At 39.1% G+C, this 27,153-nt stretch overlaps 1 protein-coding gene and 1 long non-coding RNA gene across 6 annotated transcripts in view; one reads left to right on the forward strand and one right to left on the reverse strand.

Moving 5' to 3' along the window:
- The first annotated feature begins 963 nt into the window (after positions 1-963).
- Positions 964-18,498, forward strand: LOC144991916 (uncharacterized). 3 transcript variants are annotated; one of them, XR_013655587.1, is made up of 4 exons: positions 1,095-1,245; positions 1,780-1,852; positions 16,707-16,731; positions 18,359-18,498. It is a non-coding gene; the product is annotated as an uncharacterized LOC144991916 (long non-coding RNA). The 3 variants fall into 3 exon arrangements; XR_013655588.1 differs by lacking the exon at positions 18,359-18,498 and adding an exon at positions 17,729-17,868; XR_013655585.1 differs by lacking the exons at positions 16,707-16,731; positions 18,359-18,498 and adding an exon at positions 2,690-3,115 and having other exon boundaries at positions 964-1,245.
- The window catches only part of plppr2b (phospholipid phosphatase related 2b), a 52,365-nt gene continuing 35,634 nt past the window's right edge, over positions 10,423-27,153 (reverse strand). For 2 of the 3 annotated variants that reach the window (XM_011474118.4, XM_020701843.3), the window contains 5 exons: positions 24,654-24,774; positions 22,468-22,718; positions 18,356-18,532; positions 13,162-13,308; positions 10,423-12,979 (listed from right to left, as the gene is read on the reverse strand). In XM_011474118.4, coding sequence (XP_011472420.1) covers positions 12,947-12,979; positions 13,162-13,308; positions 18,356-18,532; positions 22,468-22,718; positions 24,654-24,774 — 729 coding nt within the window. In that variant the 3' untranslated portion in view covers positions 10,423-12,946. The remainder of the gene's footprint in view (positions 12,980-13,161; positions 13,309-18,355; positions 18,533-22,467; positions 22,719-24,653; positions 24,775-27,153) is intronic. The other variant, XM_004065798.5, reaches the window with a different exon arrangement.

Below are 27,153 nucleotides of genomic sequence, written 5' to 3' on the forward strand. Positions count from 1 at the left end.
GAGCTGCTGCTCGCACATTACTGCTTAATTGTTCGGAACTAAATGTCCTTTTATGAGGATGTTTATGCTTCTGCCTGCAATGGCAAATCTTCCCAGCCATTTCTGCCATCCTAATAGTCTCATAGCCACTAAAAAGACTCCCTCAAAAAATAAATGAACAAGTTATATCTATTGCAACAAAAATCATACTGGTGTGCATAATGAAACCACCCTGAAGCTTTTTTGAAACTTTAAGTGACAAACTTAACAAAGCTCCTTTCTTTAATCTAGCCTAGCCTTGGTGCACATGTCTCCGGCTGGCCTACTGGCCCAGATAAGCAGACAACCACACACTGTAAAATTGCAGATAGCCAGCACCTGTTCTGTACGTGACAGACTTGGATATGAAGCTTTCTTTGTTTGTAAATACATCCGCTCCCACTGACAAGGAGAACCCAGTTCAGAGTGGCAAAGCGTGGATTGAATGTTTAACCCTTTGCAGGGAGAGCTGGAGGGGCTTGAAGCATCTTTTTCTATTCATCCAACAGGCTGCTCAGGAGGACTGCGGTGAAGCATTGAGCGGCTGCAGTCACCAGTCATATGAGAGGCGCGGAAGCTGCAACCTGTTTGGCTACTAAATCCTCATCAAACCACCTCCTCTCAGTCTACAAGTCATGTTTTCCTCACTTTGGGGGTTCTCAACAAAGACTCTGCTATAGTCACAGCAGACCAAAGTGATGAGAGGTGGGTCAGCTGTGAGCTGAACCATGATCATTTTGTCTTGATGAGGAAACAAACAAAAATGTTACTCACCATTGATGCAGCCTTTCCATATGCCAGAGATTGCATCCAAACTGAAGTGTGAGAATGGGTTATGCTGCACAGGGAAACGCCCCCCCTCCTCCACCCCTTCCCTGCTATTCCTTTCTCCGCTGTGCGTGCCTCGCCTCCCCGCTTGTGTGGGGAATCACATAACCACTCCTTGTTTTTCCATTTTCTTCGAGGGAGGGATGCTGGGATGGAGCCTGTGCAGCAGCAGAGGCAGCGGCGGCAGCATCCCTTCCGCTGTGCAGCTCATCCGCAACCTCTCACCTCTCCTCTCCTCTCCTCCTCCTCCACCTCCTCCTCCTCTAATCGCCTTCTCCTCCTTTCTCTTTCTCTCCTTTTTGCCTCTCTCCAAGCCCTGCCACCGGAGAGCATGCCCCGTAGTGCAGCTCTTCCCAAGCTGGGATCCGAGGACTGAAAAAAAGTCACGTTGGAGCTCTGGTAGGCGCGTCAAGACAAAGATTTTGGCACTAACACAGTGAATGCTGATTGATTTTCCTCTCTGACTGCACACAGTGTCCCTTTTTCCACGGTCGAGTAAACTTCCTCTGATAGTCTTAGTTAAGACACTTAATGTTGTGTTATTTCTTCTACTTGTTGATGGTTTCAGGCTGGAAAAAATGGAATTTAGTGGTTTCTAAAGTTGTTGACTTTAGTTCAAGCAATAATTTTTTTTGTGTCATGGTGTACAATCCTCTGTTGTTAGACAAAACAAGCAATTTATCTGTGAGGATGAAGAGCAGGGATGACCAGTGTTTTACAATCATGTGTTTTTTGAACAAGTGAACAGTCTAGGTTGTGTGTGATCTGCCACCACTCCAACTGCCCCAAATCTTAATAATCAAGATATAAAGATATTTATATGGTCAGGGGGATCAGAACTGCAACTGTTGCCTTTTTATCTTTGTTTTTTCCTCATGTTGCTTTTCTGAATATGAAGTTTAGTGCTTCCATTATTTTTCTCTTAAATCCCAGAAACTTTGGATCCTCCTTTGGGACAGAAAGGACAGATTTCTATTCCACAACATTGTGGTTGCAGCTTCCTGAGGTACTGCTTCAGCGACACATACAACTTTAAGATTTTTATGTTTTGCATTAAGTAGTACTTGATGAAGTAATTTAGCATCTAAATCTTTTGCAAACTACATTTACTGTACGTCTAAATCATGGATCTTTCAGAGCTCTGATCATTTTTGTTCCTGTTTTATTTCTTCTATTTCCACTGTAAAAAACGGAAAAAAAAACCAAAACATGTTTCAAGGAACAGTAGACTGTCTTGCAAGAAGGTTTTTTAATAGGAATACAATTCAGCATTTTTTTCTTAAAATAAGATTTCTTGGCGAGACTGTTTTGTTTTCTACTCCATTGTTCTTTTTTTTATTTGTTATGTTTTTGCACATTTAACCCTTGTGCTATCTTAGATGACCCCCCCCCCCCCCCCCTTGCATTGACGTGTTCTCCCTACCATGACAAAGGTGGATAAAGGTGGAAAGATTTCATGTAATCCATGGACACCAGTGAAGATCACAAATCATTGAGGAAAAAAGGTTCAGCGCACTGTCTAGTGGGTCTAGATGACCCAACTCCCAACGTTAAAGTGCCTAGGACAGCACAAGGGTTACAGAAAATCTGCTAATGGGGTAAAAAGTTTGATCTATGTCTAAGAAGCCTGTTTTTGCACAGTTTTCTTTCTACACCACCTACTTGACATACCCACATTGGAGTTTGACGCCACCTGAAACCTACCTGGAAAGAAGATTAGAAAATAGATGGATCTTGTTGAAGTAGAAGCTTAGTTGTGTGACCTTTTGCATCACATGCACACACACACACACACAAACACATATTTCATTAGTGGTGCACTCATAAAAGCCTTGTCTTTCAGGGTGTTTCCTCCAGGGTCCCTGCAGAGCTTTGTGCATTCCCTCCGGTGTCCACGTGTGATCCCACACCTAATCCTACTCCTAATGGGACCTCTGCATTCAATTGATTTTCTCCCTTAGTGGAAGTACTGCACAGGATCAGTGGTTTTGCCTTTTATTATTTTCTCCTCCTCCGGTGGTCTATAATGGAGCTTCTCCCTGAAACCAGAAATGTGTGCATGACAGAGAGGTTGAAAGCTCGGTTAAAGTCCACACTACTGGCTTTCGTAAACACCTCATGCAGTCTAGTGACTTTGGTCATTATTTATTTTCTCTTCTAACGAGTGACAGGGGCGCAGACATGTGATGCTGATCTTTTAAAGCTCACAGGGGCCAGCACTCGCACTGGAGCCAGAGGCCACAAAAATAAATGACAACATTTCCTCAAATCAGCAGCCACACAGTTTCTCATTGTCTTTCTCTCTTTCTGTCTGTCACATTCACTCTCAGGGTTAATAGCTTCATAATTGTCTGAGGCAGACCACTGAGAACAATTGGGAGATTGCAGCAAGGCACAAACTAGCACTTGTAATTGACTATGAAACATTGTATGTCTTTCTTAGAAAGAAGCTTTTGGATAGGATCGTTCTTTCTTCTCTTTCTTTCTTTCCCACAAACACGGAGTGCTCGTGTGACAAAAAGGGTTAGAATACTGATGAACACTGAGTCATAGGGCAAAGGTTGGTTTATCTCAGCTGTAGTGTGTTCAGCGTCAACCAGGGTCCACATTAATGATCCTTATAGATCCACTCCGATGAAAATTGTTTTTTTAACATGTTCTTGAGGCATTTCCCTCATGATAAAAGGCGTATCTAAAGAAAAATATGATTAAACTTGCATTTCCAAATATGCGTTTTTTCAAATAATTGTGAATCAGGAGTAGACGGAAAAATCCTTTGGAAAAAGATTGCAGGTGTGATGTCAATGCTATTACATCAAGCCCCGATCTGATGCATCCACTTGCAGATGTATCCCCCTCTAACAAATAGATTCATGTATGTCTTTTTTTTTCTACATCTGAGCTGACAATTGGCTCAAAACTTGATAGTTCGACATTTTTGTTTGCAATCCTACTGTCAGCTTGCTGTTGTGAGGGGCTATAAGCTTGCAGGGGAGCACAGATGGGACAAGGTTCTTGCTTTCTTTTCATTTTTATCGATTTATAAAATTCCAAACATTTAGAAGAAAGTGGAACATTTCAAATTGTTATTCCTTAAACATTGTCTGCTTATATTTATTAGTATTTAACACTCTGCCACAATTCTTGGTTTAAAACAGAACAGTAGGTTATGTTACACCATTTAACCGCATTGTGGGGAAAGTGAATCGCTGCATCTTCACTTCATACGTTTACACGTGTTTCCGTCGAAAGTGTCAAACAGTGTCATGCTAAATTTAAGGATTTATCATTTATTGTTTAATTACATCACAACAGGCTTAGTAGTATAACCCTTAGTATAACCCAACTAAAAGGTATTTGTTCATTGTTACTTGTTTATTTGTAAATTTAAAAAAAAAAAAATTTTTTTCCAGAATCATTTTTTTTTGTTTTTGTTGTTGGTTTGTAAAACACAAATCATATATTGAGTTTTGAACTGAATCGTGGGGAAAGTGAAATGTTGCATCCCTATTTAGCACTACACAATTCTTCCAAAGTTTTAGATTTTCACTATGAATTATTCAGAAATTTTCAAACAGTTGTGATGTTTAGTGTGTGTTTCAAACATTAAAAGGAAATATAGTCTGTTGATACAGAGACCACACTTGAGCAAACGTGAAAACAGAAATACTCATATCCGACTTTTTTGGACATGTTCTTTTGAAGTCCTTTTTTAACAGCAGAATTGGATAATGACATATCTGTCTCCAGGAGATTATACTTGACCTGAATAGATGTGATGGAGGGACTTTTCTTCTCCATGAAAGGAAAGCTGAAAGCTCGAAAACCTCTGTTTTCTTTGGAAAGCCCATTTTTGTGTTACAGACATTATTTGTGTCTCTTCTTTTTTTCTCTTTCTGAATGCACCTCAACTAAAAACGAGATCTTTGATCTCAGGGATTTTTCTTCTCCTTTTTCACTATCGTATGTTGGATGTAGCAGCTTTTGGAAGGAAAATTGAACACTATAAAAACAGTTTTTCCTTATCTGCATCATTAACAAAGAAATTTTAAACAAGCAGACCAAAACTGTTCATTAAGGTGATTTTAGCACCGCTTCCAGCTATATTTGAAAACTATCTAAATCAATGATGTGGTTGGAATGCACATTGTGCTCAGCCAATGCTTCCTTTTGAGCTCACATTTTGTATTTAAGATGAAATGAAATAGAGTATACAGTTTTGATAAAATGTGTTATATCTTTTTAAAGTATTGTCATGGTTTGGGGTCTATAATTTATTTTCATTGAGAAAAAACAGTAATATTAGTCTTTTTAGCAGATTTTGCACAAACAAGGTCAAAAAGTCATAGTTGTTTATCTCTTATTGTGACAAAAATGTGTATATATTGTCGCATTAATATCAAGTTATCCTCAATATTAATTAAACTAAGAAAGAAGTGTATTTCTTTTAACTGGAGACATCCCAGTTACCCTTTAAAATACATTCTAAAAAAGGCTTGGCATGTTTGTTAACCTTGGCCGTTTTTTTTTTATGTTTTCTTCCCTTTTTCACTATTCCTCAATTCAACAGTGGGTCTCTCAGCACAAGAAGCTGCAGCTGATAAACAGAGATCTGTGAAAACAAACTAACACTTGAATCATCTGCACATTATCAGCTGACAATACTGCCAAGCAAATTCTTATGTTACCCGTTAATGCTACGTTTAATAGCTGGAAGCAATAAAAAAAATTGGGCTCAGTGACAATCTGATTCTTCTGCCCGCCTGCAGCTTCTTTACTGCTTTCAATGATCCTCATTAACTGAATGAGAAGTCATATCAAGCAAAGGATCTTCCACTTATTTCAGTTTATTTTCTTTATTGTTGTGTGAACTAACTGAGCAGAATGATTACAAAGTGTGCAGCTGAGAGGAAGTTCAAGCTTTAGCTTTTGAGACACAAAGACAGGAAAACAACTCAATTCTCTTTTGCACTTTTATGGCACAACTTGTTTGATTTGAGCAGCTGCAATAATTAAATGTAGTGTTCTTTTTGCAAAATGTTACATTATACAGTATAAATATATATTAGTAGCTATTATACCGCTGATTGGACATTTTAGGTCTAAATTGCATTAAATAGCAAAATAGTTGTCCATCAGTGGTTTTCTGGTTTCTCGATTAGTCATCAGATTTCTCCCATAACTGGATGAAAGAAACCACTTCTAACAATCTACTCTAACAAATGGAATGATCTAAAATTGTCTTTTTAAAGACCCTCTCTGATGAAAATTGGGGTTTTGGGTGTTTTTGACGTGTTCTTGGGGCATTTTTATGATGATAAAGGACGTAAAGACAATTTAGATGATTCAAATCATTGTGAATCTGGAGGAGTCGACAAAATGGTGTTGGAAAAAGCTTGTGTGAAAAAGCTTGTGTAGAAGCTACCAAGGCAAAGCCACGAGCGTGGTGCTCCGCTCCATTCCAAAGCATCCATTTGTAGGTGACCAGATCCATGTACGTCTTCGTTTTCCTCGTCTGACCTGGCATCATGGTTCAAAACTCTAAGCTAGCAGGAAAGCACGTAGACAGATGGAGTCAAAGTCAAAGTAAACTTTATTGTCAATCTCTATAATGTTTTCACATACATAGTAATTGAAATTCCGTTTAGAGGTCCAGTCTAAACGGGGAATCTAACTTCAAATTACAGAATAAAATAGAATAGGATTAACAAACATGGTGAGTATAAATAGAGAAAAATAAAGTGACTGTAGTATTCTTCATTTTTTACAGCACCAGTGGACTGGTGGAAGGTGCAGTTCAGTGCTGATGAGGTAGATGACATGTGTGTGTCAGAGTTCAGTAGAGCAAGGGGGCAACAAGAAGGGGGCGGGAGAGAGTTCCGCTTCCTGACAGCCTGGTGGAGAAAACTGTCTTTGAGTCTGCTGGTCCTGGCCCGAAGACTACGTAGTCTCCTCCCGGACGGCAGCAAACTGAAGAAGCTGTGGGATGGATGGGTCGAGTCATCTACAATGCAGAGGGCTTTTCGGGTGAGACTGTAGATGTCCTGGAGGGAGGGGAGGGGGGCACCGATGATCCTCTCAGCTGCCCTTACGATGTCTTGGAGGGACTTATGGCAGGACGCGTTGCAGACGCCATTCTACACCGTGATGCAGCTGGTCAGGATGCTCTCCACGGTGCCTCTGTAGAAAGTGTGCATGACGGGGGGAGGGGCTTTGGCTTTCTTCAGTTTGCGGAAGAAGTGAAGATGGATGATGGGAAGTGGAGACAGGCTTACTCGTGCACCAACAGTCCTGCCCACAATCAGAGGCATATTTCCAATGAACTACTGCTGTTCTGCAGAAACTATATCTTAGAAGATCACACAGGTTTTTGGCTAACAAAAAGCATGATGATAATTTAAATTGATTTTTTACAATAGATCAAAAACTGACCGGAGTGAGTCTTTAAGGTTCTTTTTAAATAATTAAAACTTTGAATGTCCATCCTTTAGGGACCCTGATGAGGTTTAAGAAGAATATTGTCTGGTTTTTTGAGACCTTAAGTGGGAGGGACTAATTGAGACTTAAAGATTTAAAAAAGAATTCTTTATGTCCTAAAAACAAAGTACAGACCAACCAGTCGCAGGACATTTGTATAAAATACCTAAATAATTAAACTGAGTGGTTTTGCACCACGAGGCAGAACTTACGGCCGTGAAAGATTCATGCTCTAATTGGGGTTGAAGTGTGTTTATTATGCTCAGCAGTTCATTTGTGGGATTGGGAATTGGGATGCTGGCAATCAGGACGGAAAAACTGAAAGCGTGTGTCTCTTTTAACAAGAGAGACAAATAAGACACACAAATAGAAAAAGACAGACAGAGAGGGAGAGGCAGAGAGAGGCAGGTGCATCACTAATGGCTTTTTAAAAAGGTTACAGCATTGAGCTCCTCTTTTCTAATGGGGCTCTGGCTGTGCTTGAGAAGCAATTTCCGGAAAAGATAATGTCGAGAGTCCAGAGAGTTCTGTGTGTGTTTTCACGTGCACAAGTGAGCGTGTGTTTGTGTGTGCCGTTAACAAGGCTGACAACCACAAATTCGAAGGAACACAAAGAGGAGGCGGGGAGAGATTGGAGCAATAGAGAGAGACAGACAAAGAGAGAAATTATTTGTGTTTGTATTCCAAAATAATTGTGCCACTACATCACATTTATTAGCTTGTTGACTGATGCCAACTGTGGGCCATCGGAGCTACTAAGACAACGCACTCTCCGTTTCTTTGTTTTTTTTCCCCCTGCTGCTGCACATTGACGCATGTAGAAGTCATGGTTCAAATATCATAAACGACTGTTAGTTTGTTCAAAGCTTAGTCTTCTATAGGAGCAGTAAACACTGCCACCATGTGGCTTCACAACCTTGCACAGAGTTGGTCAAATCAAAGTAAAGTGTTACCATGCAAGTAATGCATTACATTGGTAGTGCATTACTGTAATAGATTACTTTTCAGGAAAACAGTAGTGTAACGCTTTACCTGTTGCTCATTTTTAAAATGTGATGTACAGTAACTTGTGAATTTTCACTTTTGCTCCAGAATGCATTACACTGCAAAGACCGAATCATAAGAAAGTACAAAAGACCCGAGTTTTTTAAAAAATGTCTTATTTTCTATCTGGCAAAAAAAATAATATTATCAAGAAATAAAAAAATAATCTTAGTTTGAGATAACATATTTTAGTGACCAGAGTTTTTTTTTTTTTTTTTCTTAAAATAAGGAATATTGGTAAGAACAACTTTCTTACCTCATTGGAAGATTTTTTGGGGGCTTATTTCACCATCATTATCTTTAATTATATAGCACTTTCACACAATTAAAAACAAACGTAATGGATAAGTGAATAAAAACATGAAAGACAATGGATCTATTGTCTTTCATGTCTTTTATGGATAATGAAGTCACTTCTTTAAAATTTTGTGCTAAATTTAGATAAAATCTGCCAATGGGGTAAGAATTCTTGACTTATTTGTAAAGGGCATGTTTTTGCATTAATAAATCAAGAATGTAGCATTATGTTAAAAGTTTTCATGCAGCCTATATCTACTGTTGTTTAGGTTTATGAGTAGCATGCACATTAGTTTTCATGGCTTAAAATGACTGGGCCTGTCTCGTAGCTGGACTTGCATCTTGCAAACGTCTATTTATGAGCATAAAATTGTGGTAATAATAAAAAAAAAAAGGTCAAGCAAGCATCTTGCCATGGGCTTAAAATTTACATAAAAGCGCTTTCCTATTAATGGACCCAAGACTTTTACAGACTGTCATTTGATCCACTTTACATCCACCGTGCTGATGAAAAAGGCTTGGTTCCAGCCGTTTTTCTTATCTGTATTGTGATTTTCCAAGTACACTATGATGTAAGATAGTGTGAAGGGATACAGGGGGTCAGGGGAGGCAGCCCCCCCCCCATCTCCAGCGAAAAGGTTTTCCCTTTGTCACTCTTGAGTCAATATTAGTACAGACAAAAACTAAGAAACCATCAATACAACCTTCTCTAAGCATTGTAGAAATAACAAAAGCCATATTCTTAAACCAAATCTTGAGCCCCTCAATTGATTTGCGTCCCCCTTGTATTGGGTATATCAGCCCATCTGGGCTGTCAGCACTCTGGCCTTAGTAAAAATCAATGCTGCTTCCTTGCTTTTGCAAGAGGACATTTTTATTTTTATCATAATAACTCATCAATATTAAAACAATTTGAAATGCTTTTTTTTATCCTATTGGAATGCCCTTCCACTCTGCTGCTTTCCATTGCCATCATTCCAAAAGCCTTGTGCCCTCTTCCGCCCCACCATTCAAAATGTATTAGCTCCCCCACTGCCAACACCGTGGAATACCCTCCTCTGAATGATAAATGCTTTAATTTTAAATTGTTCTGCTTCTGCACGTGATTCAAAAAAATTACTTGGAAGTCGTGCACTGCAAGTATGAGGCCAAGATGTGACAGAAAAAATAATTATTAGACAAAAGCATCAAATAATTTGTGATATATCACCATTTGGGAGAAACCTGCACATCACTGAGCATCCCAGTGGGTTTGTCAGAAGAAACAGACTTTTATGGACAGAATTGAAGCTGATTCAGGAAGGAAATGTTGGCTTTAGGTTTTTGGTTGTGTTTGCATTTCAGGAATTTAAACGTGCTTGTTTTTAGTTGCAAAACTTCTGAATGTAACTTTTTTCAACATCACAATTATGCAAATGTTTCTTAATTATCAACCGAGAAGAGTGACACTGATTCATGGGAGCCATTAAAGCATCCAAAAAACAAAAACAAAAATTGCGTAATTGTGCGGGCGTATGACGCCTCCATGATTCTGTCAAATGGCTTTAATCATTTTCTGTCGTGTTGATGTTGGAAGTTCACAGGTGTGGCTCTTTTCCACTCAACAGTGTCATTTTCAGAGGCACTTTGACCTCACCGTCACATTTTCCCTATTAACTAAGGCATGTTGATAAAACAAAGCTGCGAGTCATGCTGATAAAACACACGCTTTAATTTCAACATCTTACTTAAAGATAATGGAACTGCCAGAGCACTTAATCTCCATCTCAACAAAAGCGTTTATTTTTGGAAATAAATACAAAACAGTGACATGAAAATAACAGTTGTTTTTTTTGGACAGATCAGTCTCTTCAGTTGTTACAAAAAAAAGTCTGACTGAAAATATTGTAGGCAATCTCAAAGCTATAATGAGCACCTTCTGCTATAGCAGGCATTGTTAAGACACCCTGCAGGGGTCCTTTTGAGGCCCGTAGTCACGCACTAGCAAAAGTGTGCGATTATAGCATCTATATTTTGAAAACAGATTTCCACATGAACAGTTGTGCTGCCGTACAATGTGCTCATTATGAATACACACACACGCACACACACACACACGCTTAATTAAAGTAGAACAACAAATTCTTTATATAACCCATTCAGTACATTTGTGTGTTTTATATTCTAAAGCGTTATTTGGAAAAACCAAGCAAGCAGTGGGACAAACAGACCGTTGGGTTTCACACAACACGTAGTCTTGCTCCCACAACACAGCTCAGAGTGGCTTCATGGTATTAAACTATTGAAACAAAATGATAAACGCTGTATATAATGTGTAAAGAAACCTATTTACTGTACAAAAACTGTACAAGTGAGGAGGTCTCACCTCGAGTCTGTCTATGCAGTTACTTTACAGGACCGGACGAGACAAATAGATTGAAACAAGTGGCTTTGAACTGTTTTTTTTGTACGGTGGCCCTGAAGTGCAAATAACATCAAGGAACCACTCGACTTGATGACATTTTCAAGATCAAAATTAAAAAAGAAAAACAAATAATCAAAAACATTAAATTTTAGAAATCAAAACTACATTTCAGAAACCAAAAAAAAAAAAAAATCACATATTTTCCAGTAATAAAATTAAATGTTAAAAAACAAAACACAGTAAGACACCAGAAAAGATAGGCACTATGAGACATCCCTGATTGGATGATGATATCCGGCATCCAGCTTCATGCCTAATAACTTTCAGTTGAAATGATGAACAAACCTCATCATCCAATACATTAGTTGTTTACCTTTCAGCATTTCCCTTCAGGGAATCAGCTTTTTACTAAGTCGCACAGGCGGTTTGGCAGAGAATTTTTACGCCAGAGGCCCTTCCTGATAGAGCCCTGTATTTTATCCGGGCTGGGGACCGGCACAGGGGGACCGAGACTCAGTCAAGGGGGCCCTTGTGGCTACATAGTTATGCAGCACAAGGGGTCTTTGCCAAGGACAAAACACTGGGAAATGAACCCTGGTTTCCCATGCACCCCCTCGCAGTCAACTGAGCCATCAGCTGCTTTCCTCATCATCCAACCGGTGATGTCCCACAGTACCTATCTTTTCCAGTTTCTTTTTGTGTTTCGTTTTTAACATCTCATTTTGTTTGCTAGAAGTTACTTCTGTTATCCGAAATGTGTTTTTTTTCTTTTTAAATTCTGAAATTGTAAAATGTAATGTTTTTGTAAATATTTGTTTTGCTTTTTTTATTATTATCGTTGTGATCTTTGATTACAGATTGATTTGTTGATGTGATTTGCACTGTGGGCCACGTTATTTTTCCAGATTTAAAAAATAAATAAAAGCTCAAATTAGGCTTGGAAATGTTCATTTCTTTGTAAAAAAATAAAAAATAAAAACAAGGAAAAAAGCTCAAAGGAAGTCGCGACCTAACAGTTAAGATGTGTGAAAAGGCATGAAAAAAAATCGTAAAACTTCCCAGAACTCAAACCCTATAAACATCAAACCAACAGACATTTGACACACACACACACACACCAGAACAGTAAGGAATCCATTTGGGAATGTGGGAAACATCAGACGGTGATAATAAACTGACTCCTCAGTAAATTATAATATCACAAGCACAGCTCTAATGTGTATAAATCTCTGCTATTACTTCACAAAGTTAAAAAAAAGAAAATATTTAACCGTCCTATGTGCTGTAATGCACAAAAGTGCTTTTTTCTTCCTTATTACAACAGAAAAAAAATCTGCTCCTCAATACTCGACTTTACCTGCGTCCCCGATAAGGACTTTTTTGTTGACGACAACTTCTAGAGAACTTCCTGAGTAATACAAAACGGCCTGGAGGAAAATCCACTTGAGACCCCTAGGCTCTGCTGATTTTTTTTTTTATTTGATTGTAAATATCAAGTCATCACCAGCCAACAGTCTTTAGAGTCACCATGGAGTCTCTGTTGAGCCCAGGATAACAGGACACAGTATTGCTATAAAAGCTCTGGCTTTAACGGGCTTTAAGTCTTTCCCACCCAAAAGGTCACAGAGGCCATCTTTGAGGACAACTAGGGCCTCCTGCAGTGGGGAGCACATGTCCCTCCAAGGTTTAGGCATCTGTTCTCTGATCGATGATGTTTCACACCTGGGTGGATTTGACCCGCCGCAGAGGCTGGCGTCCTTCTCGGTGGGAGGGGCAGCGTTGGGGGCATTCAGTGGGCAGGTCTAAACTGCGCTGGTGAGGCAACGCCTTGACGGGAGGAGCACATCGGGAGGGATGGGGGACAGGGTTGGCTGATGGTCATGTGATCTCAGAATACTGTAACCCCGGAGCCTAAGGGATAGAGACATTGTCAGAAAATAAAAGCCTAAAAACCTTCAGTTTAATCCTGAGGGACCAGTACAGATAAACTTCACAGAGACCAGAAGACAAACACAAGGACCGCTATGGTGCCTAAAAAAAACTTATTATGTCAGAAAAAGATAAAAACACAGACCCACCCCTTCACCCCTTACCTGGAGGCCACTTAACTTTTCGAGTGGACTCTCCACCCGGGGCAGGGTGAGGAGCGGCAGTCCCACAGTCGGCTCTGGGTGCTGTGGAGGTGGAGGTGTGCACACAGACGTCTTGCGCGGCCGGAAATTGTTGATCACACAGGACACCTGATGGAAAGCAGATGAAGAAAAGTGAAAAAAGGGGGGGGATCACAAATAGTCTTGTTTACATGTAACATTGTTTTTGTTCATAATTTTAATTGGCTCCAATGCTAAGAATTGATAGAAAAAAATCAAGTGAGTCATCTTTAGTTTTTTTTTTAACCCTGGTGCTATCCTAGGCACTTTACCATTGGGAGTTGGGTCATCTAGACCCACTAGACAGTGCTCTGAACCTTTTTTCTTCGATGATTTGTAATCCTCACTGGTGTCCATGGATTACATGAAATCTTTTCACCTTTATCCACATTTGTCATGGTAGGGAGAACACATCAATGTAAGGCTGGGGTCATCTAAGATAGCACAAGGGTTAATCCTTCATACTACTGAATGAGGGGGGACACGTGGCAGAACATGTGGGTGTGGAATCTGGATTTGGTGAGGCTGTGAGTTTGTACACTGCAAAAACCACAAACTATTTCTGTCTAGTTTCTAGTTTAAAATTTATTTTTTATACCTGATATAAGACAAAACTACCTTACTATTAACTTTTCTGTCTGACACGAGATTGCTTGTTTAAAACCCTCCGGTCGTGTTCGCATTCAGCCCCCTACTTTAGTGTTCCCGGTCAAAATTGACCGGTCTGTTTTAACTGGTCTTAAATTAGCACACAAAAAAAATTTCACCACCAATTTTTTTATTAAACATTCTTTAGTTGAGAACAACATTTAAAAGTAGTGTCTAACGACAATTTGTAGATGTAAACATTAAATAACATCAGTGAAAATACAATTGGGCACTGAAAATGAACTACAAAATGAACATATAATACAAAAAATAAATGGAAAACCAAACACCAAACTCAACAGGGTGTGTGTGGGTATGTGTGTGTGTGTTTGTGTGTGTATTCATGCACATGAGTGGCATGTGACACTCAGGTCAGAGTGGGCCTTGCAAACATAAGCATTACATTTGCAGCATGTCAGGCTCGTTTTGATGTCTCTAGGGGCACAGAGGCCACAACGCTTCCTTTTCTGGCAACACTCCAGCTAAAATCAACAGACCTATGTAGGCTTGGAGGTCTACCAGGTCGATTTCTCTCCAGGTGTCCCCAAACACACGCTTCCCCTCCAGATTTGTCATCTCAAGTATAATTCCCTCAATGGACTCTGGTAAATAGAGTTGGAAGCTGGACTTGATGTCATCCACACGAGATGCTGCATAACGCGTTGGTCCTGGTGTCATCTTTATGATGTTTTCCACTCTCGCTCTACCTCCTCGGTCCTGGGGGGATGATGACCAGAGCAAGTGTCCACTTTTGGACTGAAATGTTTCCTCAGGTGCCTGTTCTTCAGGTGCCTTTCCCTCTCCATCTGTTGACTGGTCAGTCTCCTCAGAGTCTGGTTCAAAATCTGTGATGTCTTCCAATTCCGAGACATCCTCCTCTATCTCTGGTTCAATTTCAGTGCCCTCTTCATCATGCCCAAGAACCTGGACCAGAACCTCTTCCACAGAAAAACGCTTCAGTCGTCTACTCATTGTGCTCAGAGTAAAAGGAATGCAAGGCAAACATCGAGCTATATATAGTATGGGGTTGTGTAAAAATGATACATTGATTAGTCTGGAAGGTGTGGTTCACGTGTGATAGGTACAGAAGCGTGGGAAAGAAATGGGTTCAAAAGACACCTGTCTAGTCTGTGTAAACATATGATACATTGTATCATTAGGGAGTTGGTTCACGTGAGAGGATCGGCACATAAGCAGAAAGACATGTGTACCCACAAAAGAAATCGTGTGTGTGTGTGTGTGTGTGTGTGTGTGGGGGTGGGTGGGTGTGCGTGTGTGTGTGTGTGAGAGTGTGTGTGTGTGTGTGTGTGTGTGAGAGAGTGTGTGAGTGAGCTGGGGCAGTGTGTATGGGGATGTTTTCTGTATGTTGAATGAATTTACTCTGGATACCCATTCATTTCCTATGACGGTCACTTTTGACCGGGAACACCACAGGTGTAACAAAGTTGATTAAAACACTCAAAATTGAATGAAATAGGTGATCATCACTTTTATATGTTCAAGTACACAGTGTGAAGGATATCATAAGGTCTTGAGGTAATCAGATGTAAAACATAATATTTATGAGTATTATAAGTTGTAAAACGGTCAGATTTGACCCGAACACGACAGGAGGGTTTTAAAGACAATAAATCTTGGGGTGTATTCAGCCTGGAGAAATTCCTTGTTCAACTGTAGGTACCAAAACTGTTCGGCCTGCAATGAGTGTTCGGGGTCCTATTTAAAGTGTTAAAATATAATATTTCTAATTATCAGAGCATTATGCCTAAGTATGAGAGCTAATTTTAGGATTGATTTTGATCTAAAAAGAGCAGGACACCACAATTTTTGTAACAAAAAAAAACTAAACAAATTCTACTATTACATTGATACTTTTACCTATAAAAAGGGAAAAAACCTCTTGTATTTTTTATTTTTTAACTTGTGTTGAGAAATATATACATTTGTCCAGTTTATAAGGTGGAGAAAAACCAATCTATCAGACAGTGTATTATATATTAACACCATGGATGAGTCAGCTTTACCGTCTAGCTGCAGATCCAACAACTCTTCACAGCTAATCCTCAAAGTTCATTCTCCTAGAGAAGCTTTTGTAAAGAGCTGCAGCATCCCAGATCACAAATGTACTTCAAATTTGGTTAAATAATTGAATTAGGCTCCTCACACTGAGGGACAATCTAGCAGTCTCTGCGACATGGATTTATACTGTGTGTGAGAAATGGATTTACCTTTGTGTGTGGGTAGGGTGGGGGGTTAAAAGCTGCATACATGCCAAGATAATCCAAATGTGAATGAATGACTTTGAGTGGGTAAAGTGTCGAATCACGGCAATGGCTCATTTTTCACCTGCTGCTTTTGCAATCGTCCAGAGGAAACAGCTGAGATTAGCAAACACATCGCTGCAACTATTTATCATCTCTGGATTGAGCCCCCCACCCATCCCACGGCTAACATCCCCCCTGTACTTTGCTGCATGATGCCTGCAGAGTCAGAAAGTAAATTGCTCAATTTGGAAGCATTAACTTAGCTGTAGGATCTGCTGTGCTCTTTCATGATTTATTTGATCTTTACTTAGACTTTGCACCTCTTTAAGGCCTAAAATTGTTTCTAATTCTTTTTTGGACTTTAACTACAACATAAAGTAGAATTCTGGGAGTGTAGTGTTTTGCTAAAGCATGCCAAAAAACGTTAGAAATGCCCGATCGTTAACTTACAGAAATGTTTCTTTTTTAAACCCAGCCAGCAGCCGTAAGTCTCATTAAAATGTTTTTTTTTTTTTTTTGTGCATTTCTTAGTAACATCACAAATGATCTAGCAGTTGTTGTTTTTTTATCTTTCAGGGGAAAAATGCACAGAAGCGACAGGGTAAGTGATTAAAGACTCAACAGTGAAGCATAAAAACATTTGTTGTGCTTGCTAATCTGTGCTGTAGTTGGTTGTTTACCCCCTACATCAGTGCAGAATTCATTGTAATTTAAAGTGAAAGTTTCAAAAAGGATTCCAGCTTTGACATTTTTGGTTTAAAACAAGCATAAAAAGAGTTATGGCACATAATTGTGATACCCGTTAGAATAAATCATATTTTAGTGACAGTTGTGACAACGTTTTGACAATTTTCTTTTAGTTTGTTGCCTTTGTTGTAATGATTTGAGTTGTTTGTTTATATATGTTTGTTCTCTAATTTGTAGGACTTTAACTGTATGATTTACAAGACATTTCTATCTTTTGTTGTATATTTTCTTTATTGTTGTTTAAAATTGGCTTCCTTCCTGGGCGTGGCCAGCCAATTAACTAGAGCCCATAAAACATAAGGAACTCAGTGTAAAAAGGAGGGAGCATGAGTGAGCTGTGCAGCCAAGGTGTAACAGAGAATAAAAACCTGTTCCTGAACTAACAAAGTCAACTGCTTCCTATGTAAACCAGGCCACTCTTGTCACATCACATTGTGACCTGTTAAATAAAATATTTGTAAAAAAAAAAGAAAAAAAAAGGTTGGGGTTGTACTAAAAAGATGGATATCAACCATTGCCACAATAACAGTTTTAAAGATAAATTACTAGAGCAAACTGTACGGTAGTAAAAAAACAGTCGAAAAAGCCCCGGACTACTAAGGGTTAAACTGAGTGAGATATGAATGATGGGATACGCTTTCTATTGGCTGCAAACTTGAATCAGTATGTACAGTAAGCCCTTTTATTTGAAAGATTTTATAAGAACATGTGATAGCAATAAAAAACAGACTAGTCAGAAGATTTTAGGAAGTGGAAAAAAACATTGTCAAAAATATTTGTGAGAACATTTTCTTCTGATAATCCTAACAGACATCTCTTTTAATAAGTCCCACTATCTGTCACACACCTAGGTGTGCGAAATCTTTGTTCTCCACATTTGACTCATCCCCTGGGGGAGCGGTGAGCGGCAGACACAGCCGCACTCGGGAACCATTTGGTGGATTAACCCCCCCAATGCTGTGTGTCAAGCAGGGAGGCATTGGGTCTGGGTATGGCTCGGCCTGGGTTTGAACCCACGACCTTACAGGGTGGACACCCTAACCACAAGGCCACTGAGCTGGCTTATTAGTTTTCTTCATATTTTTGTTCTGTCCCTGCAGCCACATTAAGAAAAAAACTCTATATTACCACTGCTATCAGACTGCAAAATTCCTTTGTGTAACAAAGTCATCAAAATGTTCTGTTTATTTACTTATTTACTGATTTGTTTGTTTTGTTATTTGGTGAGTTGTGGCTTGCATTTTATTTTCTGTTAGATCAATAAAGTTCAATTTTTTGAAGTAAAATCTGCAAACAGATGAGTCCCTCATTAGTGAATCCTTTCTGCTTTCATCATATTGCTCAAAGGCACAAGTCTTTGCGGACTGGAACCCCCTCCCCCTGCTGTTTTAGCTGAAGACACCAGTGTGAGGCGAACTTTTTTTTACACACATTTGCCCGTCCTGTTTCAGTCCTCTCCCACCTGCCCTTACTCTCACCAGAAATGCAGCGATGGCCCCACCCGTCACAAATCCAGCCAGGATGTCATTCCAGTGGTTTCTGTGCTCGGTCACCCTAACCACCCCCACAAGCACTGCCAGAGACAGAAGCACCAGGCACAAGGTGGGCTTCATCAGACGGGTCCCTTTGGTCTGAAACACCAGAGTCACGTACATCTGGAAGACAAAAAAAAACCCACAAAATGAGCCCAGTTTAAAACAAAAGGAAAACAAAATCCTATTATGATGATGAGCCAGGAGTGTGTCCAATTATCCAGCTGAGATAATGCAAACCATGCCACAGTTTGATTGGTTTAATGGTTTAAGTAGCCTCATCAAACCACCAGAGGCCGCCCTCTGCTGCAGAATCACAGCGGCTGAGGGGGGATTGAACAAAGAAGAAAGCACGTAATGACAGCTGGGATGGGTTCCAGCCCACTTCCCCAGTGACCCTGAACAGATTGAAGCACATTCAGAAAAATGGATGAAAAGACCATAATTGTCTTAATGTTTTCAAAAATTACAGGAACAAGGTGCTCTGATTCAACACAATAAAAAAGGCTTCAGCTGCATGACAATCATGTGCTTGTGTGTATCTGTAGACATGTGTTGATGTGTGCGTTTTAACCTAAAATGATTTCACTTACACATGCACGCGTGCTTCTAGTGTGACACCAACACTGAAATTCTCCCAGATAGTTAGTCTCATGACTCAGTGATGATGAATATTGCGAGTTTCTCAGCAGATTTGTATGTAGGAAAATGTAAAATTCTGCGAGAAATTTCAATTAGTTGGAACAATTAAACAAAAGAAAATGGAGTAATAATTCAGTTCAGCAGATACTACCAGGACTAGTACTTTCACTGGCAAAACTGATCAAAATGGGGGATGGAGCACAAAAATTTTATTCAAAAACTGTCTAATTTTTCATGTCAAATATGACATCACTGCTTTTCTGAACCAAAACATAATAAATGTGAATATTTTTAAGACTAGTTTTGAATCCAATGTTTTCTGATGATAAAAACTATGACAATTTATAAAAAATCTACTTAAAATTGTTTTAATGAAAAATCCTTTAAACACAATGCATTATGGTCTATATTTTTTAATATAGTGAGCATCAAAAAAGGCACTGGATTTTAAAAATTGTAGATTTGGAGATCCCAACAGAAATGGCAGATGCCGTATAGTGGACTGAATAGCGAAAAGCGAAGAAGTGAAGTGGTTTTAGGATTACTGGAATTGTTAATTTCTATCTGTAAAAATTATATGAGTTTGCTTCTTCCTACTCCCTTTTAAGCAGTTACTCAAACTCTATTAAGTAGTCAAACTGTATTTGGTAATCATTTTATTTTAATGGATTTAATGTCTTTTCATGATTAGAGGTAATTTTAATTTCAAGAAAATAGCACAATGCTCTCTTATTTATTTTGCAATCAATTTAGGAATTTATATTTTAAATAGGTTTGATAAATCTATGGATTTTTTGTCTGTTTGCTTTGTTTTTACTGCATGTACAAAATAAATCAAGAAAGTAAAAAAAAACAACTATACAATCACTTTAAAAATGTCTGCTAAATGCTGCGTTATGCAGTAATATTTTGTGTTAGGTCAAACATACTTTATCTTTCTTAATAATTTCTTGAACACAATTGGGTCAAAAAAGTGTAAAGAAGAAAATGTCCACTATTTCCTTCTTGCTGGGCAGTTTACTTTTAACACCAATGTTTTCGTGTTTAAATGCTTCTGATGATTAACATTCCTTATAGATGACAAGGTCACACGTTGCTTCGGGTGAACCAAAGGTGAGAGAAATATATATAAAAGAGAATTTTATTTCATCCAAGCAGAAGGAGTCCTCCAAAGAGAAAATAAAGCAGAAAGCTCATCTGCAGCTTCTGTCCGGTCGACACTGTTCATCAGAATTTTCTTTCTGTCATCATGAACTTGAGACTGAGAGGTGGGAACATGATGTGAAGTGTCCCTTCCTGTGCTCTCTCTACTCCGATCTGTCTCATTCCGTTGACAAGCCAGAGGATGATTGTGTCACGGTCAGACTTTTCTCATTCGCTGCACTTATTGTGTTTCTCAAAAAAACCATCACAAGGTCTGTTGTTTTCATGTTTACAACGCTCTGTGTTCATACTTCTCCCTTCTTACTTTCTCAGCCTCAGAATGTCTTCTTCCCGCCTCTTGAAATAGCCTAAATCCAGAACATAACAATAGATACCTTTTTCTGTAGCCTGAAACATGGGAAGCTTTTTTTTTTTTCAGTAAAGCTTCCTCCACCTTCTGTGCAAGAAAAAAAATCTCCATTTTTGAAGTTTCGAGGATAAACCTTAAAACTCTTTACTTTCTCATTGTTCTGATAAACTGGGCTTTAACTTTTTAGTTCTCCTACAATGTTTAACCAAGATGAGGAATGTGGGCTCAAAACATAAAAAACTACAGCAAATTTGCTTTTTTTGGTCTTGATTTAATCTAAAATGTTATCAATAGTCAGAAAAAAACCTTGCAGTTTGTTCTGGAAGCATGTGGTGCTTCCAGCACTACAGATTGTACTGCTGTGCTTCTATTTATCTAATATGGCGGAACATGTAGCAGGAAAATAGGCTCCATATTAATGATAATAATAAAAAAGCATTTAAGAGGCAGATATTGAAGTTTTTAACCTGCTAAAAGGAAAGGAAGTTTCTCATTCAGTTATTTACTCAGGAATGTGGACTTTATAATTTTACAATACATTATTATTTTATATATAATATAAATATTCATTGTTTTTCCAGTCTTTTTCAGTGTTTTTTCCAGATTCTTTTGGACATTTGATGGATTCATGGTTTCACACGACATTCTTCACTTACACAAAAAACTGAATGAAAGAAAAAGGGCTAATAATAATAGTAGTAATAATAATAAAACAATTGACAAAAATGTTTAAGAAGAAACATTTTTATTGTGAGCATAGTAGCCTTTTGTTTGATTTCAGGTATTTTTCATTGGTTTTTGTCATGTTCTATGTCTTCCCCTGTCAGTACCACCAGGTTCACATGGCCAATCATCCACAACTGTTTTCACGTCAGTGAAATACTCAATGTATTAAGTCCCTGGTTATCCCTTCAGTCTTGTTTGGGCATCTGTTATGTCATGTTTTTTTGTTTTACTTGTGCTTTGAGTTTATGTATTGTTGTTTCTCCTTTGTTTTTGGCACCTTCACCACTGTCTGCTGACATGTATGATCATGATTTATAGTCTAAAACTTTAGAATTAGGCTGGAAATTAGAATGAAATACATAAATGTCAAACAGGACAAAAAGAAAAGGACGGACAATGCTCCGGAGTCCTGAAGTTCAAGTTTCTACATTGTTAGGTTTGCATGTGAAAAAGCAGAAAGTTCTAAGAGTGCTGTAAAAGTCTAAAATAAAGATGCAGCAAATGAAATGAGAATGTGGGTTTGGATGCAGAATCATTCCCCTTATGACTGTCAACTGTCAATAATGTTCAACTTTTCTCCAAAAACCAAGAAAATTGTTTAAATATAAAAGCAATTTTACAAATTAATTGTTAAAATTACATATCGGAGGGAAAAACGCTGTTGCATGCTACTACAGTTTTCAGAAGAACCAAAACAGTAGACCATCAGTCCAGTTCTGAGGTCTTTACAGTGTGCTAGTAGATGGACTTTAAAGTTCTGTTGCTAGTTGATAAAGCTCTGTAAGTTTTGGGACCAAAATACACGATTGACTTCCTGACCCAGTATGTACCAGCCAGACCTCGCTGGTCATCTGGTTCTGGTCTTTTGTCTGTTCTTAGAGTCAAAACCAAGCTTGGAGAAGCATCATTCAGCTTCTATGCTCCACAGATCTGGAACAGACTTTCCAGAAAACCTTAGATCAACTGAAACACTCAGTTTATTGAAAACCCAGGTAAAAGACCCATATATTCTCAGCTGCATTTGAAAAGTTTGTATTCAAAAGTTTGCATCCACACTGTTATACAAATGAACTTGCCTTGCCTTGGCTGGACTATGCGAGTAGTTATCTACACGAACACTGTCTTTGTGTCCGATCAGAGCAACACTTCACCGAGACAGTCCCAAAAGGATTCTTACCACTGTGTAGATGGCTGAATAGAAGCTGAGTGCAGCGTCTTTAGAGGGGAAGGATTTGCGGGCGGACAACACCAGAAAGGGGTTTCCTGTACAGGCACGGTGTTCTGTGATGTACTGCAGAGGAGACTGACAGCCCAGGGCTGTGTAATTGGGTTTGCAGGCGGAAAGGAAGTGAGGCGTCTGGTTTCCTGTCACCACCTGGCCAGCATTGGCGAAGATGGTGGTAGTGAAGAGACCAAAGGAGTAGACACCTGAATAATATTAAAAAAAAACAGGGATAAAGATAAGTGAATCTGTCATTTGTTGAAGAGTCAGAAAGATACATTTTTTGAACGAAACTATTCATTCAGAATATCACGTTCACTCTGCTGAGCAAAGATATTTGAATAGGATCGAAGTGTTTCAACAGAGCCAGACAGTAAATGTTTTTTTTATGACATTCGAACACCAAGCATGGTTGCCTTTATTCCACACAACAATATTTTCGGTGCTGGTACACTCGTAGGTCCACCATCCACCAATGAAAGAAAACAGAAGGGTTTGCTTTTTAACACTAATATAGGACTGTTGTGTAAGCAATGCAAATATTTTTATGGTACGTTTTGTAGGGCACAGTGCAGTTTGCAGATTTTGCTTAAGTGTGGCTGTTGACAAGTCATCTTGAGCTCACTTTAGACGTGGATGTCACATAGGACATATCATGGGTTGTATAGGAACTCTGTGCTTATAGCACAATCAGATGTCATAAATAATGCTAACCACACCAGAGTCAACCCAAATGCTCACATCTCTCAATGACAGAACATGGACAACCTTTGTGGTGCCAAAGTATGGAATCTATTCTGCTACAATCACACGGGGCATGAGTCGCGCGTTCAAGAACGCGCTTAACGCAGGTTCTCGAACTGGACTTTCGCTACGAGATACTCATGCATGTATCTTGGTGCTAAATATTGAAGCAGTGCATACAATTACAAATCTTGCTCCCTGCTTGTTCTTTCACAGCTCTATTCCGAAATATGACTTGGTGTCATAGAGTTTCGGCCGCGCACAAACCACAATTATTCATTTCTCCTCCATGATCAATTTTCAAACTGTTTACAATTCTGTGGATATAAAAAGGATGCAAGTCCAAGATCGGTCAAAGTTCAACTGGTTTAACTTTTAACGCGCGTTCAGTGACTGCATGTTTTGAACGTGGAGCCTTAAAGGGACTTAAAAACTTGGATGCATTAAATGCGAATCTCATCATTTCTTATTTTGAAGTGCTCTACAAAAATATCATAATCACATCCCCATGTCTGGGTTTATGAGATCATTCAGTGACTCCCAGTACAGTGAGCTTCAGCATCTAGTGCAGGGGCTGTGTCTGAATGACAACCGCTTTCAGCGAACACTTCCATCTTTTAGTGACCTAGTCTGAAGACTTTTTTTTATTATTGTCTTGATACAAAAAGAAAAACATCATAAAAATGTTTAGAAGGAAAATGAGCACATTCTCCTCCTTGTCAGTTTTGGACTATACCCACCAATTGCATCATCAAAACGTCATGGTCTAAAGCTGAATTCCTGATTGGTTAACATGAATTGTTCACCAAAGTTCAAATTTTTGAACTCGTGCATCAGAATTTTTCACGACGCCAGAAACACGCTGGCACCGGACGCTTACATTGCGCTGTAGGACCTCTGATTGCGTCTGTACAGTGACTTAACATTAAAACTTGTCGCCCCTGACGTGTGAATCGCTTTTGCCGTGAGTGCAGGATAAACATATCTCAGACCGGAAGGCATTGCCACTTAGACAGTGCTGGTCAGATGTGAAAAACGTTGGTGGTCGAACCCTTTTAGCATGTCATGGAGTGTGAGGGCGCTTCTCAGGAGCTCAGATTAGATTCTAAACATTGATAAAATAAGGAAAAACACGTTTTCTTTTTAGTCCTGAATGTAAACCAGTAAAAAGTTCATAAAAATGCCAGGCTGGGAAGAAAGAGGCACTCACACCCGATCACTGATTGTTGAAAGTAGGCAACCAAGGAGGTAATAGTCAAGCCTTGGTAAGGTTTGATGCAACCATACCTTGTAGCCTACTGTAAACTCCAACCTCCATGACTGAGAAATGCTGCTTTTGTTCTGAACAGAGGGTTACTGAAAGCAGAGGAAGCTTCCATTTGAAGGATTTCACTGACCTAGAAAACGTACAATCCTTCGAAGGAGAGGATTGAAGTAACAGCAGTCTGCGGTCACGATGGTCTTCTCCTGCGCTCCCTCCGTCTTCACAAAGAAACTGGTCACTTCCCCTATGAGAATCTAGGACACAAAGGGCAACCATTTTTAAAACAGAGACAAAATTGCAAGCAAAAGTCAGAGGCTTCACTGAATATTTTGCCAGTTAAAAATGGTACACAGCAAAATTATTCATGAGCGTTCCTCCCTCGTGCGTGCACTGATTAAAATTCCCCCCATAATTTGGCTTTTACGAAATGCAAACACAAGCACCTTCAGTAATCAGTGGGGATTTGTTTCCATGTCTCTCACAATCTTCATCTCTTTTTGAAATTTTTGTCAGACTGTTCTTCAGGTTGACAGTTGAGCTCAAAGTTTGCAGCTCAACATTTTACCTATATCCCAAGAATGTGTATAGTTGCAGCTCAGCTTCATCACTCTCGAAAGCCCACATATTTTTACTACTACAGCCTTAATACATTTTTAATTTAAGGAGCTCCCAGCCAATGTGCCTGGCAGCCTTTTCAAAGCCACTTTAAGAGGTTTAAAGTCCAGTCGGCCCTGATCTCCTCTGACGGGGGAATTAATTGATTAAACGTCGTTCTACACATTCCCAGACACTATTAGAAATTTGTCTGATCTAACGGAGCACTGCTAACAGTAGCATGCAAAGATGTAGGTTACATGCACATACAATATGCATGGCACAGATCAAGCAGCGTAGGACGATGCTAATGCACCAAAGCTCCTAGCCCTCAGACTGACAGATGAAGGCTTCTCTGGCACTGATGGGCGCTGATGCTACAAACTAAGAAGCCTCGATTGAAGGTTCATAGAGAGCTGTGGGCATGTGTGTCAGAGCAAATGATGTCTTTGGTGAGGATGGCATGACTTCAGTGCTGCAACGCTGAGGTCTGGGTGTGACACTGAGAGGTGGATTTCATTACCAGAGAAGCGCTTTCTTCCAGAATAACAATGGTTTGTGATTTTTAAAAAGGAGCGCTGTTGTTGCAGATTGCTGTGGGCAAAACTCTTCAAAGGAGGAGCATATTTTTCTCTTAATTCACTAATTCATTTTAGTAGCATTCCTGGTGATTTTAGCCCCGCCTCCCCTTCCCCTCCCTGTTGCTGAAAGCTAGGAGTGGGGCGTTTGTGGCCAACTGAGAGTGCTTTCTACATCAAAAATAAAGTATTTTTCAAACAGCATTATTCATCTGCTCTTGATTTACAATGATTTGAATAAAAAAATACCCACTCAAATACTTAATTTTCTTTATACATATCCTCTATCATCAGAAAAATGCCACAAGAACATGTTAAATACACCAAAAAACACAATTTTGACCAGATTGGGTCTTTTCATGCTTCCATTGGTGGGGGACTAATACTGATTCTGTTCCACGAGCAGGACCTGGAGAACTGCATAAGCGTGCCAAAAATAAGTTCTATGTTATTTTGTAACAAGTTCAAGATAAGAATGTGTGCAGAGGGAAATTTAACACATTAAAGCTGCTAACGCTCAGCAAACGTTTCTGAGAATTAGATGAAGGATAACGGGGGAAATTTTCATCGGCTCAGTGGAAAGACCGATAAGGCTCAGGCAGAAACTCTTATCTCAGAACCCCTTCAGTTTTACTCTCATTTTTCCTTATTTGTCATTTCAGTGAATTTAGTGCAAATATGTAAACTGTCATCCTTGAAGCTGGGGTTTTAATAGAATGTTGAAACCATTAAACAAAAAGTTATTTCCAAAGTTTTGGATATGGCATTAGAATGTCTTTAGCTGGAGTCTTTGGTGAAAATAACTCCAGACTTTATCCAAATGAAGGCTGGAAATATGTCTTTGGGAATGATTAGAATGAGCTTTGAGGTTTGCTGCATGCAGTCCTTGATTGGAACCTTTTGGAAATGTGAACCCACAGTGAGTGGCAGACCAACATAACCCACTCTGTTCAGAAAAGACCCGGCATATAATCACGACAAGCTCAAACATTCCTTTGGCACTGCAAAGCTCTAAATTATGCAGTCATTTTACTGTGATTCATGTCTTGCCGAGGTTTTTTTTTTTATTTTACAAAACAAGGGTCACAGTAAGTTTAAGTCAGAAAACAAACCTAAAGATGAAGATTAAGGTTTCTGTTCCACAACTAATTTTATGGAGAGAATATAAAGGCAGTTAAAAGTCAGTTTTCTTTTCTATTTCTCCTAAAAAAAAGAAAAAAAGGCACAAAAACTTGTAGACGTGTAAGCACGTGCATTCAAAACTTCAAAAAGGGAAGCAATAAGCAATACCTGGGAAATAAAGTAAAAGAGGTTGATTGATTTGAAATAGGCAAAGACAATTGCTATATCTCTGCTGACCCAGCCACAGAATCTGAGCATCTGACTTCTGCCTACCAATTGCACTATTTGCACTAGGAATGGTTTAACAACCACTTTTTCATTCAGCTTTTTGTTGTCATT

This window comes from Oryzias latipes, chromosome 1, assembly GCF_053564925.1.
Source record: "Oryzias latipes strain Hd-rR chromosome 1, Olatipes_Hd-rR_3.1".
Taxonomy (NCBI): Eukaryota; Metazoa; Chordata; class Actinopteri; order Beloniformes; family Adrianichthyidae; genus Oryzias; species Oryzias latipes.